The sequence below is a fragment of the Nerophis ophidion genome, linkage group LG08, assembly GCF_033978795.1.
Source record: "Nerophis ophidion isolate RoL-2023_Sa linkage group LG08, RoL_Noph_v1.0, whole genome shotgun sequence".
In the NCBI taxonomy this organism is placed as follows: Eukaryota; Metazoa; Chordata; class Actinopteri; order Syngnathiformes; family Syngnathidae; genus Nerophis; species Nerophis ophidion.
Genome location: NC_084618.1, coordinates 19,869,701 through 19,888,247, shown reverse-complemented (window position 1 = coordinate 19,888,247; position 18,547 = coordinate 19,869,701). Strand labels below are relative to the sequence as shown.

At 35.7% G+C, this 18,547-nt stretch overlaps 1 protein-coding gene across 1 annotated transcript in view; it reads left to right on the top strand.

Annotated features, from left to right (window-relative positions):
• Positions 1-10,736, top strand: part of gnaz (guanine nucleotide binding protein (G protein), alpha z polypeptide) — a 59,849-nt gene extending 49,113 nt beyond the window's left edge. Inside the window, exon 3 of the mRNA XM_061907973.1 lies at positions 1,204-10,736. Within this exon, the coding sequence (XP_061763957.1) occupies positions 1,204-1,548 (345 nt within the window). The 3' untranslated portion in view covers positions 1,549-10,736. The remainder of the gene's footprint in view (positions 1-1,203) is intronic.
• The last annotated feature ends 7,811 nt before the right edge of the window (positions 10,737-18,547 follow it).

Below are 18,547 nucleotides of genomic sequence, written 5' to 3'. Positions count from 1 at the left end.
TTTTTGTCAAGTAAATACTTGACAATGCAGATCATTTATTATGATTTTATCAAGTAAAAAGTTTATATTTGCAGATTATTTATTATGATTTTGTCAAGTAAATTTCTCAAATTTGAAAACTTTTATTCATTATGATTTTGTCGGGTAAATATATCATATTTGTAGACTATTATTTATTATGATTTCGTCAAATAGATATCTTAGATTTGTAGACTATTATTTATTATGATTTTGTCAAGTAAATATCTTAGATTTGTAGACTATTATTCATTAGGATTTCGTCAAGTAAAAATTTTATATTTGCAGATTATTTATTGTGATTTCGTCAAGAAAATTTCTTAAATTTGAAGACTATTATGATTTTGTCGGATAAATATATTTTATTTGTAGACTATCATTTGTTATGATTTTGTCAAGTAAATATTTTATATCTGTTGACTATTATTTGTTATAATTTTGTCAAGTAAATATTTTATATTGTAGACTATTATTTATTATGATTTTGTCAAGTAAATACTTGACAATGCAGATTATTTATTATGATTTAGTCAAGTAAATATTTTATATTTGCAGATTATTTAGTACGATTTTTGAAATTTTTATTTGTGGCAGCCGTAATTCTTTCTTAAATGTTTGGGAAACCCTGCAATGTATTATGATTTTGTCGAGTAAATATTATTTATTTGTAGACTATCATTTATTATGATTTTGTCAAGTAAATATTTTATATTTGTTGACTATTATTTATTATGATTTTGTCAAGTAAATATCTTATATTTGTAGACTATCCTTTTTTATGATTTTGTCAAGTAAATATCTTGTATTTGTAGACTATTAATTATTAATATATTGTCAAGTAAATATTTTACATTTGCAGAGTATTTATTATGATTTTGTCAAGTAGATATCTTATATTTGCAGATTATTCACTATGATTTGGCAGAGTAAAAGGTGAATACTTGCAAATTGTTATTTAGTAAACATTGATCCAAAGTTGACCGAGTCCAAGACTTATTTCCGTGATCTTCTATTGACAGTCCTGCCAAGCGACCTTGGACTAAGGTTCTCCATCCCTCGTTCTTCCGTCCCTCCATCTTCCACTGCCTATCCCTGTCAGGGTGGCCGTGGATCTGGATCTGGATCCCGTCCCCCTGCACCGGCTTGGTCTTGTCGCTCTAAAAAGTCTTCTTGTCCTCCTTTCAGAGCCGCATGGCGGAGAGTCTGCGCCTGTTCGACTCCATCTGCAACAACAACTGGTTCACCAACACGTCGCTCATCCTCTTCCTCAACAAGAAGGACCTGCTGGCGGAGAAGATCAAGCGCATCCCGCTGACGCTGTGCTTCCCCGACTACAAGGGCCAGAACACCTACGAGGAGGCGGCCGTCTACGTCCAGCGGCAGTTCGAGGACCTGAACCGCAACAAGGAGACCAAGGAGATCTACTCGCACTTCACCTGTGCCACCGACACCAGCAACATCCAGTTTGTGTTCGACGCCGTCACGGACGTGATCATCCAGAACAATCTCAAGTACATCGGCCTGTGCTAGGGCCCGGCCCGGTCCACGGGGGGTCAGGGAAGGCACGTTTCTGTTCACGCGCAAGATGTCCCATCAAGTGGAGCACTTAACGGCGGCCATGTTGGACACCTTCCTCCACCTGCCGGCCGCACCTGAGACCGGCGAGAACTCGCCAGGTGACTTTGGTTCGACTGAAGACTTTTAATGCTGCTTTACGAAAACTACATGGACACTTTTTCTTTCGGGGACTTTTTTTTTTTTTTTGCTACTTTGGTTCACACCTGAGAGGTTGTTAGAAAAGTGCGCACTTCACGCTCGTATTCTTTTGCCATGTGACCACAGCTGCGCCGTCAAGAACAGAAACGCGACGCAAATATTGGAGAGGTAAAAATATTGCACCGGCAGACAGAATTCCAGTGACTTGGCATGTCCTCTAAAGCAGGGGTGTCCAAACTACGGCGTCTTTACAATGGCAAGTCAGACATTGTGAGGACTCTGACCAAAACAAACCACAGCATTCGCTTATATGACCCAATGCAAACAACCTTCTCTAGTCATGCTGCAAAAACAACCAACAACAAATCCATTAGTGGATATTATCAAAAACGAGCATGCACCGTAAAAATATTCATAGCCACACCCATTGCAAAGCATGATGGGAAAAATTCAAAGTTTGGACACCCCTGCTTTGAAAGAACCCAAGTCCTTAACCGTATCCAGTGACTAAGAGACCAAGTGGGGACCCTTACTTGCATATGTAGTATAAAGGTATATACTCTCCTAAAAGTACAGTGTATTTGTGCAATACTAAAATGTTCACTTACTACAGTATAGAGCGGCTAATCGCCAGCTGCTAGCCAGAACGCTAATTGCTAGTTATCTATGGATAAAATATAATTATCTTAGCGACGTTCTTGGAAAAGTTGCACAGGGAGAGTAAATAGATACATATATATATTTTTAAAAATTCTTATCAACCAAAGATTTCCTCACCTCCCTGCAATACCTCTGCGGATCCCTAGGGGTCATGGACCCTCAGTTCAGAAGCTTTTGCTGAAATCTAAGTTAGTAAATACAACAGAATATAAAAATTAATAAAATAATGTATTCTTGGAATCTTGAGTCAAATACACTATATATACATACACACACACACACACACACACACACACACACATATATGTATATATATAAAATCTCTATTATTAGCTCAATTAATATCAATAAATCTTGAATTTTTATATATATATATAATTTCTATAATTTAATTCATATATACATATATGTGTATGTATATGTATATATATATATACATATATATGATTTAAGATATAATGACATTAATTTAGCTGATAAGAGAAGTTTATATATATATGTATATATATATCTATATATATATAGATATATATATATGCTAGAAGTTTATATATATATATGTGTGTATGTATATATGTATATATATATATATATATACACATATAAATATGAGTATATATAAATATATATATATACAAAATTTAAGATATAATTGATATTAATTTAGCTGATAATAGACATTTTAATATTATGTCATAATCCACGTTTATGACACATCCTAGCTGAGTGCAATGTCGCTTCCTTGCTGGTGGCTAACCTCCCTCCACAGTGCAAAGCTATATCTATTTTTTTTCTAAATGATCCTCGCCCGCACGGAGGCAAATAAAGTAAGTTGTCCACAAGTATTATTATCAATGGAGGACGTGGAAGAGGTTTTGATTGATTGATTGAAACTTTTATTAGTAGATTGCAAAGTACAGTACATATTCCGTACGATTGACCACTAAATGGTAACACCCGGATAAGTTTTTCAACTTGTTTAGGTCGAGGTCCACGTTAAGGTAAACATGCTATACAGGAAGTCATGCTCACCGCTAAGCTATAGCTCTTGATCGTAAACCAAGGTAGGCGTAGCGATGCGAATATTGAGAGTAATGATACCAAGTATAATACCAGTTTATGATCAATACTACAGTAAACGGACCAATATTTTTACTATCACATCATCTTTTCTTTGTCATTCCTGTTATTGTTTACAAACTCAGGAAATAAGTTTAAGTGCAAAATCAAATGATTTCAAGCAGTTTTTGTTTATGTTTCCTTTTTTTCTGTGCTATTGACTTCATTTAGTGCCAAATATTTTAAAGTAATCAGGAAATTATTTCAACTTTGAATTGGACTTCAGTCTGATTGGAATTGTGATCAATAATGTGACAATGTATTGACGTTTTTCGGTTTCAGTATTGGTATGATCCGTAATGATACTGGAACTACCCGTGCACCCGATCCAGACCCATACTTGAAGTATCGCCCAAAAACGTTAAAAGAGCCATATTGGACCAAAAAACAAAAAATAAAAATCTTAACACTTATATAACTTAAAAGCCTTATATAAGTGTTATAATGAAGGCAACACATGATCTATATTTGCCATATTGGCCTATTATCAAAGGCTGATGCAAATCTCCATTGACAGAAATGTTGTATTTTAGTATTTATTTTACACATTTTTACAACATAGGAAAAAAATAGTATAACTTCTCACAGGATGAGATAACTTCTGGAAATTACTGGCTTAGAATGGCCAAAGATATAGATGTGTGTGTCCAAGTTTAATGGATGTATTACAATCTTTGCAAGCTAGTTTGCTGTGGTCTGGAACAACATGGCACACAAACAACTATCAGAAATGCAGCCAATATTACATACAGATAATGTGTCATGAGACATGCAAATATAAATTAAATACACAGAGGACATAAGTAAAGGAAACTAAATGAGCTCGAATATACCTACAAACGAGGCATAATGATGTAAAATGTACATACAGCTAGCCTAAATAGCATGTTAGCATCGATTAGCTTGCAGTCATGGATTGACCAGATATGCCTGATAAGCACTCCAGCAAATCAATAAAAATCAACAAACCTTACCTTTGTGCATTCAGTGCACAGCATAAAATATTTGGTGGACAAAATGAGACAAAAATGAGTGGCGTAAAATTAGTCTTTCTGTGGCAGCATCGGAGAAAATTGTCCATGTAAACAAACGAAGATAAGTTCAAGGATTGCTGAAATTAGTAGAACAATACGGTGCTTGCGAAATACTGTCATCAGTGAGGATTGCGAACAATTGGTAAGGTTTGTGTCATCTTTGAAGAAAAGTAAAAAAAATAAATGAATTTATTTAAACAAGTGAAGACCAAGTCTTTCAAATATTTTCTTGGATTTTCAAATTCTATTTGAGTTTTGTCTCTCTTAGAATTAAAAATGTCGAGCAAAGCGAGACCAGCTTGCTAGTAAATAAATACAATTAAAAAAATAGAGGCAGCTCACTGGTAAGTGCTGCTATTTGAGCTATTTTTAGAACAAGCCAGCGGGCGACTCATCTGGTCCTTACGGGCGACCTGGTGCCCGCGGGCACCACATTGGTGACCCCTGATCTAGAAGAAAGCGCTCACACAGGAAGTAATGATCTAGTAGAACACGCTCAAACAGGAAGTATTCAAATAGTACAACACTCTCGAACAGGAGGTAATGATCTAGTAGAACACGCTCAAACAGGAAGTAATGATCTAGTAGAATACGCTCAAACAGGAAGTATTTAAATATTAGAACACTCTCAAACAGGAAGTAATGAACTAGTAGAACACTCTCAAATAGGGAGTAATTAACTAGCAGAATACCCTCAAATAGGAAGTAATGAACTAGTAGAACACATTCAAACAGGAAGTAATGAACAAGTAGAACACGCTCACACAGGAAGTAATGATCTAGTAGAAGACGCTCAAACAGGAAGTATTCAAATAGTAGAACACTCTCAAACAGGAAGTAATGAACTAGTAGAACACTCTCAAATAGGAAGTAATTAACTAGCAGAATACCCTCAAATGGGAAGTAATGAACTAGTAGAACACATTCAAACAGGAAGTAATGAACAAGTAGAACACGCTCACACAGGAAGTAATGATCTAGTAGAAGATGCTCAAACAGGAAATATTCAAATAGTAGAACACTCTCAAACAGGAAGTAATGATCTAGTAGAAAACACTCAAACAGGAAGTGTTAATATAGTGGAACACTCAAACAGGAAGTAAATATCTAGTAGAACACGCTCAAATAGGAAGTATTCAAATAGTAGAACACTCCTAAACAGGAAGTAATTAACTAGTAGAACACGCTCAAACACGCAGGAAGTAATGATCAAGTAGAACACTCTCTAACAGGAAGTAATGATCTAGTAGAACACGCACAAACAGGAAGTAATGAACTAGTAGAACATGCTAAAACAGGAAGTAATGAACTAGTAGAACACGCACAAACAGGAAGTAATGAACTAGTAGAACATGCTAAAACAGGAAGTAATTAACTAGTAGAATACACTCAAACAGCAAGTAATCAACTAGTAGAACACGTTCAAACAGGAAGTAATGAAGAAGTAGGACACACTCACATGGGAAGTAATGATCTTGTAGAAGATGCTCAAACAGGAAGTATTGAAATAGTACAACACTCTCGAACAGGAGGTAATGATCTAGTAGAACACGCTCAAACAGGAAGTAATGATCTAGTAGAATACGCTCAAACAGGAAATATTTAAATATTAGAACACTCTCAAACAGGAAGTAATGAACTAGTAGAACACTCTCAAACAGGAAGTAATGAACTAGTAGAACACTCTCAAACAGGGAGTAATTAACTAGCAGAATACCCTCAAATAGGAAGTAATGAACTAGTAGAACACATTCAAACAGGAAGTAATGAACGAGTAGAACACGATCACACAGGAAGTAATGATCTAGTAGAATACGCTCAAACAGGAAATATTTAAATATTAGAACACGCTCAAACAGGAAGTAATGATCTAGTAGAATACGCTCAAACAGGAAATATTTAAATATTAGAACACTCTCAAACAGGAAGTAATGAACTAGTAGAACACTCTCAAACAGGAAGTAATGAACTAGTAGAACACTCTCAAACAGGGAGTAATTAACTAGCAGAATACCCTCAAATAGGAAGTAATGAACTAGTAGAACACATTCAAACAGGAAGTAATGAACAAGTAGAACACGATCACACAGGAAGTAATGATCTAGTAGAAGACGCTCAAACAGGAAGTATTCAAATAGTAGAACACTCTCAAACAGGAAGTAATGAACTAGTAGAACACTCTCAAATAGGAAGTAATTAACTAGCAGAATACCCTCAAATGGGAAGTAATGAACTAGTAGAACACATTCAAACAGGAAGTAATGAACAAGTAGAACACGCTCACACAGGAAGTAATGATCTAGTAGAAGACGCTCAAACAGGAAGTATTCAAATAGTAGAACACTCTCAAACAGGAAGTAATGATCTAGTAGAAAACACTCAAACAGGAAGTGTTAATATAGTGGAACACTCAAACAGGAAGTAAATATCTAGTAGAACACGCTCAAATAGGAAGTATTCAAATAGTAGAACACTCCTAAACAGGAAGTAATTAACTAGTAGAACACGCTCAAACACGCAGGAAGTAATGATCAAGTAGAACACTCTCTAACAGGAAGTAATGATCTAGTAGAACACGCACAAACAGGAAGTAATGAACTAGTAGAACATGCTAAAACAGGAAGTAATGAACTAGTAGAACACGCACAAACAGGAAGTAATGAACTAGTAGAACATGCTAAAACAGGAAGTAATTAACTAGTAGAATACACTCAAACAGCAAGTAATCAACTAGTAGAACACGTTCAAACAGGAAGTAATGAAGAAGTAGGACACACTCACATGGGAAGTAATGATCTTGTAGAAGATGCTCAAACAGGAAGTATTGAAATAGTAGAACACTCTCAAACAGGAAGTAATGATCTAGTAGAATATGCTCAAACAGGAAGTGTTCAAATAGTAGAACACTCCCAAACAGGAAGTAATGAAGTAGTAGAACACGCTCAAACAGGAAGTAAAGATCTAGTAGTACATTCTCAAATAGGAAGTATTGCTCTAGTAGAAAGCACTCAAACAGAAGTAATGAAGTAGTAGAACACATTCAAACAGGAAGTAATGAACAAGTAGAACACGCTCAAACAGGAAGTAATGATCTAGTAGAACACGCTCATACAGGATTTAATGATCAAGTAGAACAAGCTCAAAGAGGAAGTATTTAAATGGTAGAACACTCTCAAACAGGAAGTAATAATCTAGTAGGTCACACTCAAATAGGAAGTATTGCTCTAGTAGAGAGCGCGCAAACAGGAAGTAATGAACTAGTAGAACACATTCAAACAGGAAGTAAAAATCTAGTAGAACATTCTCAAATAGGAAGTATTGCTCTAGTAGAAAGCGCTCAAACAGAAGTAATGAACTAGTAGAACACGCTCACACAGGATTTAACGATCAAGTAGAACAAGCTCGAACAGGAAGTATTCAAATAGTAGAACATTCTCAAACAGGAAGTAATGATCTAGTTGAACACCCTCAAATAGGAAGTATTGCTTTAGTAGAAAGCGCTCAAACAGGAAGTAATGAACTAGTAGAACACATTTAAACAGGAAGTAAAGATCTAGTAGAACATTCTCAAATAGGAAGTATTGCTTTAGTAGAAAGCACTCAAACAGGAAGTAATGATCAAGTAGAACAAGCTAAAACAGGAAGTTTTCCAATTGTAGAACACTCTTAAACAGGAAGTAATGAACTAGTAAAGCACTCTCCTACAGGAAGTACTGATCTAGTAGAAAACGCTCAAACAGGAAGTTTTCAAATAGTAGAACACTCTCAAACAGGAAGTAATAATCAAGTAGAACACGCTGAAACAGAAAAATAATGAACTAGTAGAACAATGTAATGTGTTTATGGTATACTAATTTAATATTTGTGGTGTATTACAGTAACATGGTTTGGTATATTATTACAGTATTATCTGCTCACAGAAGAAAGAGATGATGCAGTATTATCTGCTCACAGATGCTACCTGCTGCTTGTTTGAGGACACTGCAACAGTCCTGCTCCTTAATGTTTCAGTCACTCGCAGGATTCTCACAGGACTGGGGAAAAAAAAGTGTGTATTTTGTCCCTATTTGTTTTTCAAATATATCTCGTTGATGTTTTTTACTGCGCAGCTTCTGCTCGCATGGCCCGAATAGTAGCGTGAAGTCCGAGATAATATTTGATGTTTGATGTCTGAAGGATGTTTTTCTGACACGTGTGCTCACGAGCGCGCTCGAGGAATGCGCTGACACGGCGTGCAACCAAATATTATTGGCATGGAAAAGCGACGTGTTTCAACTTTCCTACGCACCATCGTCTTCTCTAATTTTCTTCATGTTTTATTTTGTCTTCACATAACTCCTCTCACTTCCTTCTTGACATTTGATTTTGTCTGCACATGATTTACTCGTTTCCTGTCCCTGTGTGTGCATTCAAGCAAAAACAAAAGGCGAAACAAGCGGGCAGGTGACGAGTGTTACGCTGAAAAGTGTCCCCCCCCCCCACCCACAGCGAGGAGGAAAACGGTGCCAACATAACTCTGTAAATAATAACAGCATTATTTTTCTGTTGGTTGTCATGGAAACGATACGTTAGCACATGCATGGTTTTTGTTACTTCTCGATTTTCCTTGAAAAATAATGATCTTTCTCTTTTTCTTAGCTTGGAATTATTAATATATTCCCCAAAAGTATATCTTGAGAGTCCAACACTGTACGATTCATGTACCTTGTCCAGAGTTTATTCATGTACACAGAAATATGAAGATGATGATGATAATTCATGACGATGGGCATGATTATTGATGATGTAAATGGTGATTATTCATGATGATTATTAATATTCATGATGATGATTATTCATGATGATGATGACAATTATTCATGACTGGTATTTATGATGATCAAAATTATTCATAATTATTATGCATTGTGATTAGTATGCACAATGATGAATATTATCACTACAATTCATGATAATGATGGTTTTTATTCATGATGTTTACTTATGATAATGAGGGTCATTATTATTCATGATGATGCCAATTATTCATGATTGTTATGCATGATGATGACTATTCATAGTGATGATTACTATTCATGATAATGTTGAATATTCATGATGATGATCGTTTTTCATGATAGCACTGATTATTGTTCATGATATTGATTAGTATCCATGATAATGATGAGGATTATTCATGAAGATGATGATTATTTATGATGATCATCATCATTGCTACTTATGATTGTTATTCATGATGATAATGATTCATGACTGGTATTCATGATGATCATTATTTATGTTTGTTATGTATGATGATGATTTCTATTCATGATGATAATTATTATTCATGATAATGACTATTCTTGATGACCATTTTTCATGATAATGCTGATTATTGTTCATGATAGTGACTATTATTCATGATGATTATTTATGATGATGACAATCATCATCATTATTATTCATGATGATAATTGTCCATGACAGGTATTTAGGATTATCATTATTATTCATGATTATGATGATTATTCCTGATGAATATCATTCCGATGACAATGATTAATCATGATGATAATGCATGGTGATGTTTATTCATGATTATTATTATTCATTACGATGGTGATGATGAATATGAAGATATTTATGATGATGGCGATGATGAAGCTGATGATGGTAATGATGATGACGATAAAGACAAAGACGATGATGATGACGACATTGATGATGACGATGAAGACTAAAATGTTGATGAAGACAAAGTTGATAATGACAATGATGATGGCGATGATAATGAGGATGAACATGATGAGGGTGATGATTAAGATGATGATGAAGATGAAGTGGGAGGAGAACAAGGACTGTTCAGAATGTTAAAGCAGTTCCAATCTTCCTTTCATTATTTATGTGGACTTCGTCAGTGTGATGTGTCAATATGGCGTCCAAAAATAAGAATAATACTAACAATAATAATGACGATGATGATAATGATTATAATAATAATGATAATAATAATAAGGGTGGTGTTTGAATTGGGAAGAGAAGGAGGAAGGTTCCAGTGCACTCCTCCTGTGATGCTTTCACTTTCACTTCCCGTGGGCTAACAAGTGAGCTAAGGGCTTTCTTCACGCGGGACATCAGAGGTCCACCAACACAAACCTAGTCAAGGAAGACGTACAAATATGAATAAACAACTTATGCAAATTTCCACCATCTTGTCAAGTCTTTTGTTTCCACAAGCGTGCAGTATTGATAGATCATCAGTCAATCATGTCCACGTGAAGATGAACTCGGGACTACAAAGGTGGGTCCGTGATTGTTTGACAGATCATAATCAGTCAATCAGGCCGGAAAATTAATTTCTTTATGGAAGTATGTGGAAAAAATCTGCTCTTTCTAATCCACTGATAATTGGAGCGTTGTGCTCGCTCTGCCTCGTGATCCTCATGTGGATCATGATTCAGATCATAATGTAGACTATGATGTGGATCATAATGTGGATCATGATGTATGTACATCATCATGTGGATCATAATGTAGATCATGATGTGGATCATGATGTATGTACATCAAATGTAGATCATGATGTGGATCATGATGTATGTACATCAAATGTAGATCATGATGTACGTACATCATCATGTGGATCATAATGTAGATCATACTGTAGATCATGATGTACGTACATCATCATGTGGATCATAATGTAGATTGTCATGTGAATCATACTGTAGATCATGATGTGCGTACATCATCATGTGGATCATGATGTTGATCATCATGTAGGTCATAATTGTAGATCATAATGTGGATCATCATGTAGATCATAATGTTGATCATAATTTAGATCACCATATGAATCATAATGTAAATCATAATGTGGGTCCTAATTGTTGATCATAATGTGGATCATCATGTAGACCATAATTTGGATCATAATGTAGATCATCGCGTTGATCATCATGTGGATTATTACGTAGATCATCATGTAGATAATAATGTCGGTCATCATGTAGATCGCCATGTAGATCATCATGTGGGTCATATTTGTAAATCATAATGTGGATCACCATGTAGACCAAGATGTGGATCATTATGTTAATCATCGTGTAGATAATCATGTAGATCACCATGTAGTTTGTCATGTGGATCATAATGTAGATCATATTGTGGATCATCATGTATACCATGATGTGGATCATAAAGTAGATATGGATCATCGTGTGGATCATAATGTAGATCTAAATGTAGATCATCATGTGGATCATTATGTTAATCATCGTGTAGATAATCATGTAGATCACCATGGAGTTTGTCATGTGGATCATAATGTAGATCATATTGTGGATCATCATGTATACCATGATGTGGATCATAATGTAGATACGGATCATCGTGTGGATCTAAATGTAGATCATCATGTGGATCATAATGTAAATCATCATGTGGACCATAATGTAGAATTTTCATGTAGATTCTCATGTAGGTCATAATGTAGATTATCATTTAGATCCTCATGTGGACCATAATGTGGATCGTAATGTAGATCCTCAAGTGGATCATAATGTAGATCATGATGTGGATGATAATGTGGATGATCATGATGTGGATCATAATGTAGACTATGATGTGGATCATCATGTGGATCATAATGTGGTACATACAACAATGTAATATATAATAATAATAATAGATTTTATTTGTAAAAAGCACTTTACGTTGAGCAAAAGTGCCACAGTGAAAAAAATAGTGATAATAAAAATAAATAAAATATAAAACTAGAAACAGCCCAATAGCTACAACCAGCATGCATGTCTATAGAAAAGCTTTTTTAAAAAGATGGGTTTTTAAGCCTTTTTTAAAAGCATCCACAATCAGAGGTGCCCTCAGGTGGTCAGGGAGAGCGTTCCACAGACTGGGAGCAGCGGAGCAGAAAGCCCGGTCTCCCATTGTTCGAAGCTTTGTCATATATCAATCAATCAATCAATCAATGTTTACTTATATAGCCCTAAATCACTAGTGTCTCAAAGGGCTGCACAAACCACAACACAAACCACTACGACATCCTCGGTAGGCCCACATAAGGGCAAGGAAAACTCACACCCAGTGTATAATATATTATACATAAAAAACATATATACATACATACTATATATATGCTTTTTAAAGTATACAGTAATAATATATTATATAATAAATAAAAACATATATATGCATACATGCATACATATGTATATATGTATATGTATATATATGCATATATACATACATATATACAGTATATATGTCTGCGTGTGTGTATGTGTATACATATATGCATGTACGCATATGTATATATATATATATGTATATATGCATGTATGCATATATGCATACCTACATACATATACATACTGTACATATGCATACATACATACATATACACATACACACACATGCAGACATATGTATGTATATATATATATATATATATATGTATATATATATATATATATATATATATATATATGTATATGTATACATACATACATACACATATGTATGTCGATATGCATACATATATTGTCTGTCATCTCAACATACATATATACACATTTATACATATACATACATACATACGTATATACATACATATAATACATAAAATAACATTTTACATCGTTGTAAAAGGTAGCAAATGGAGCTTTCTATAAGGGTTGCAACATTTTCATTAGTAATGGATAAGAATTACCAGGATTTGAAAGCATTTTGCTGGAAATGAGCAAACATTTTAGTTCATTTAGAAAACATCCTGCGATAAAATTTGCCTCAACCAAAGTAATTACTGCAATTCTGATTCACTGTTTTAGGAATTTATTCATCAGTCCAATTACCATTTGCGTTTTTGTGATTCAAATGATGGATTAAAGTACTATTAGTCAATGTATTAAAAAAAAACATCCTTATGTGTTTTTTTCTTTCTCTTGGTTTCCCTGGTTGAAAAAGTAATATTTGGGATCGATTATAATAAAGGCACTGTCTCTCGACCTAACTCAGCTGCGATAGGCTCTAGCTTACTTGAGACCCTAGGTAAGCGCTATAGAAAATGGATGGGTAATAAAGACATTACAGTGGACAACAAACACTATGTAACATATTTCACACGATGAACTGTGACGCTGCAGTGTATACATGCAGGCACACGGGTAAAGCCAAAAGTAAGTAAATAAGTAAGTAAATACTGAAAATAAACTGAATTTGCAAAAAACTATTTTCGTTTTTAAATTTAACCTGCAAGTTATTTTCTTTCCAAACCATTTTTTTTTCTATAGTAACAAGTTAGAACCCTTGTTGCTATAAAAATTAATCTAATGTGCTGTTTATTACCACATATTCTTGTTCATATTCCTATGGAACATGAACTTTGCGTAATGTGCTTTCAAAGAAGGCAGGACATTTAAATAGAGCCGATTGTGTGCAAATATTTAAAATGTCTTACACTTTTTTTTTTTTTTATACATTTTGTCAAGTACTGAACAAGTGCAAGATATTTGTAAACACATGTTTACACTTTGTGTAGGGCACTGTGCACATACAATAATTTTATCTTCACAAACACTCCTTTATCATATTAAGGGTAAATTTCACACCAGTTTTGCCTTCTACAGCCATTAAAAAGTCATTCCTGTCTTGTAAAATACTAATGAAAAAAGATAATTATTTTCTTCGAAAACGAGAAGAAAATACGATTGTGCGTTTCATGCAATATAAAAACTAAAATTATATAAAACCTAAAATGAGCACAAAAAGAAAAAAAAGGAATACTAAAAACATAACAGAGCATGTTCACATTTTGTTAGTTGACCTATTTGTGGTGAACCTAAAGATGTTTACTCTGCTAATTATTTTTTTAAGCTATAACCTAAAAAAAACCCGAACTAAATTAAAGTGACTAAACAGTCCTGTTGGTAGCAATGACCAATAGTGACCACTAGTGTCTATGAAGGTTTTCATTCACCCAGGGCATTCAATCTAACCAAACAGTCCAGATTGCCCCGAGATGACCACAAGTCCTTCTATTAGTAACACCTGAGCATCACTGTATTTTGCAGCAAAACTGGAGAGATATTTTCTACACTGCAGGAGACATGTTCTACACTGCAAAAGTAGTATTCTTGCACACTGTAGACTTGACTTGAAATCCAAAACAAATGCAAAAGAGTCCGCACCATCATGGATGTTCACCTTGTGTCTGGGCGCTGATTGTGGCCTGAAAATGTAAGAAGCCCTCACAAGTACCGAGGCCAGGCCCCGTATTTCTCGTGTCATTTTTTTTTTTTAATAAAATAAACATAAATCCTGTGCGATGATAAAAACACTGAGCTGAATCAAAAAGGGTCCAGTGGCATAAATATGTGCGCTTAAAAGCAACTCACTGCTTTCTTCAGTTCTTCCTGGCGAGTTCGTCGGGCTGCAGGACAAAATGAGAAACTCACATTCCTTCATCAGAATGCTGCGGCGGTTGATGGACGACTCCTCTTTCAGTCAAGTGCTGAATAACAAAGCTTGTTCCAAAGAGAAAGTATCACACAATATCACACACAACAATTCAATAGATGCCATATATCACATGAAACAACGTAACAGATGTCAAATATTACACACAACAATGTAATGCATGTTGTATATCACATACAACAATGTGATAGATGTCATATATCACATACAACAATGTGATAGATGTCATATATCACATACAACAATGTAATAGATGTCATATATCACATACAACAATGTAATAGATGTCATATATCACATACAACAATGTAATAGATGTCATATATCACAAACAACAATGTAATAGATGTCATATATCACATACAACAATGTAATAGATGTCATATATCACATACAACAATGTAATAGATGTCATATATCACACACAACAATGTAATAGATGTCATATATCACACACAACAATGTAATAGATGTCATATATCACATACAACAATGTAATAGATGTCATATATCACATACAACAATGTAATAGATGTCATATATCACATACAACGATGTAATATATGTCCTATATTACATACAATAATGTAATAGATGTCCTATATCACATACAACAATGTAATGTCATACATCACATACAACAATGTAATATATGTCATATGTTGCATAGAACAATGTAATAGATGTCATTTATCACATACAACAATGTAATAGACGTCATATATCACACCGTAGATAGATGGTGGATGTCATACTCGGGCTTGTTTTGGCAGAAGATGATGTGTTTATTCCTTGTCCTATTATTTGTATCAATATTATCGTTATTGCGAGGATTACTGTGTTTATTATCATTCACGAATGCATTTTTGTGTTTTTGTGAGTCCTCTTCACACTCGATGACTGATACGAAAGAAGCCGCAAGGATGAAAACCAATCCTCCTGTCCACAAAAAAAAAAAAGCGACTCCAGATGTTTCCACGGCGACCTCTGACCCGTCCGCCACGATGCTGACGTCCGCCATCACACACCACGTCCATGAAAAGAGGAACTTGCATCCAACACGCCTCCTAATGTCATCAAATACTCCATCTTGTCATCTTTTACGTCAACTGGCACTTAATGTCACAATCTGAAGATAATTACTTGTGTTGACAGGCATTATTCCTTCTTAAAAAGGTACAGACACGCAAACAATGTTCCTAAAAAGGCTGGTTCTAATCACTCATAAATATCACATACTCTCATTTGGAGAATACATGCTTCCAATGCAAAATATTATTGAGCATTACAGCCATCTCTGATAAGATTGTTTTTTGCTGCCATCTAGTGGTCACTCTGTGTTAGTGACTAAATAAAGAACACATGGCAATAGTTCCTATTGTGGCTGTGAATGCATGCTTTAGATCAGATAGTGAATTTGACCATATCTGACTTAACTATCCAAACATCCCTGTCTTCACCTAGTGGTTAGAGCAGGCCAGGGCAATTATTTTGATTCGGGGGGCCACATTTAGAGAAAAAACTGTGTCTGGGGGCCGGTATATCTATTTTTATGAGCACTAATATAAAACCTCACAATAATGTCTGATTGAATGTTAAAAAAATGTTATGATAGACCGCCTTAAAAAAAAGGAATGAAATTTTACATTTTTCTATGAAGGATAAAACACTGAATATTGACAAAATATGAGCGTCACTCCCCCTTTCGATTGACATATTTAACAATCTAGTGAAACGCGACAAAAATGCAACAAACAGTGAAATATGAATGCGAAGGGTAAAGAATAAACCCACCTACAATCTGATACATCTGAAATTGTCAGAGTTAGTTGGGAACGAACCCCAAGATGCAGAGAAGGAGTGAGGCATTTTGCAGGAAAACATGATTTAATTAAAATATTAGAATAAGAACAAACAAAAGGGTACTAACAAAGGCCGCGCATGAGACGGATAACAAACAAAAGGGTCTTTAGCATGGAAGCTAGCAAGAAACAAAACAGGGCCTAGCGTGGAAGCTAGCGGGTAGCAAACAGGAAAACAGAAGTCGTTACTTGTAGAGTGAAAACAAAACGGAAGCAGGGAACAAAAAACTGTAAGCTACTAACAGATACCGAAAGATAGCTTACCGCTACGCTGCAATGACTCGACAGGAGCGACAATAGGGAAGTCATCGACAAGACAATAATCCAGCCCTGACTGGAGGAACAAAGCAGGTAAAATAGGACGGACTGATTGACACCAGGTGTGGCCAGGTGCCAATCAGCCGCAGCTGAGCGGGAAACAGCACACAGGGTAAAAAAACAGGAAACAGACAAAATAAGAGCGCTGACAGGAACTAAAAACAGAAAATACTAAACATACACAGGAAAAACTAAAACACAGACAAACTGTCAGTGGCAAGCCTGACAGATATATCACTAAGTTTTAGAACTTTGTTGTGAAAATCTCCTTCCGCGTCTGTGGAAATGCTTCCCGCCCACACTGCTTGGTGCCTCGTCTGTGCTGCTGTGACGTAGATGACCATAGTAACTAATTACATGACCATTTTAACTAATTAGATAACCACAGAAACTGGTATATCATCCATAAGCGCAGATTCCAAGCATTGAAAGACTTAGTATAGTTGAAGACTTACGGTCATTAGAAAACATGAGTGCACATCATAATGGCAGCTATAATTATAAAGCTATCTTAAAGATCTAAAAAAAATATTTGGGAATGTCCGGCGGGCTGGATTGATGAGTTTAACGGGCCACATGTGGGACCTAGGACTTCATTTTCCCAGGTCTGGGTTCGTGTGTCCTACCTAAGATCGGTAGGTTGTGAGTTCAAACCAAAGGACCTAAGACTATAAAAAATACTTTGCTTCTTGGCACTCAGCATCAAGGGGTGGAGTTGGGGGTTGAATCACCAAAAATGATTCCCGGACTCGGCCACCGCTGCTGCTCGCTTTTCCCTTCACCTTCCAGGGGATGAACAAGGGGGTGGGTTGAATGCAGAGGACAAATTTCATCACACCTTGTGTGTGTGTGACAATCATTGGTACTTTAACTTTAACTTCAATTCAACGTTTCCAAGTCAGAGTCCATGGTTCTCGGCCAGAAAAGGTATGGAGTGCCATTTCTGGGTTGGGGAGGAGATCTTGCCCTAGGTGGAGGAGTTCATGTGCCTCGGAGTCTTGTTCACGAGTGAGGGAAGAGTGGATCGTGAGGTCAACAGGCGGATCGGTGCGGCGTCTTCAGTAATGCGGACGCTGTATCGGTCCGTTGTGGTGAAGAAGGAAGGCAAAGCTCTCAATTTACCGGTCGATCTAAATTCCCATCCTCACCTATGGTCATGAGCTTTGGGTTATGGCCGAAAGGACAAGATCACGGGTACAAGCGGCCGAAATTTGTTTCGTCCGCCGGGTGGCGGGTCTCTCCCTTAGAGATAGGGGTGAGAAGCTCTGTCATCCGGGAGGAGCTCAAGTAAAGCCACTGCTCCTCCACATCGAGAGGAGCCAGATGAGATCGTTCGGGCATCTG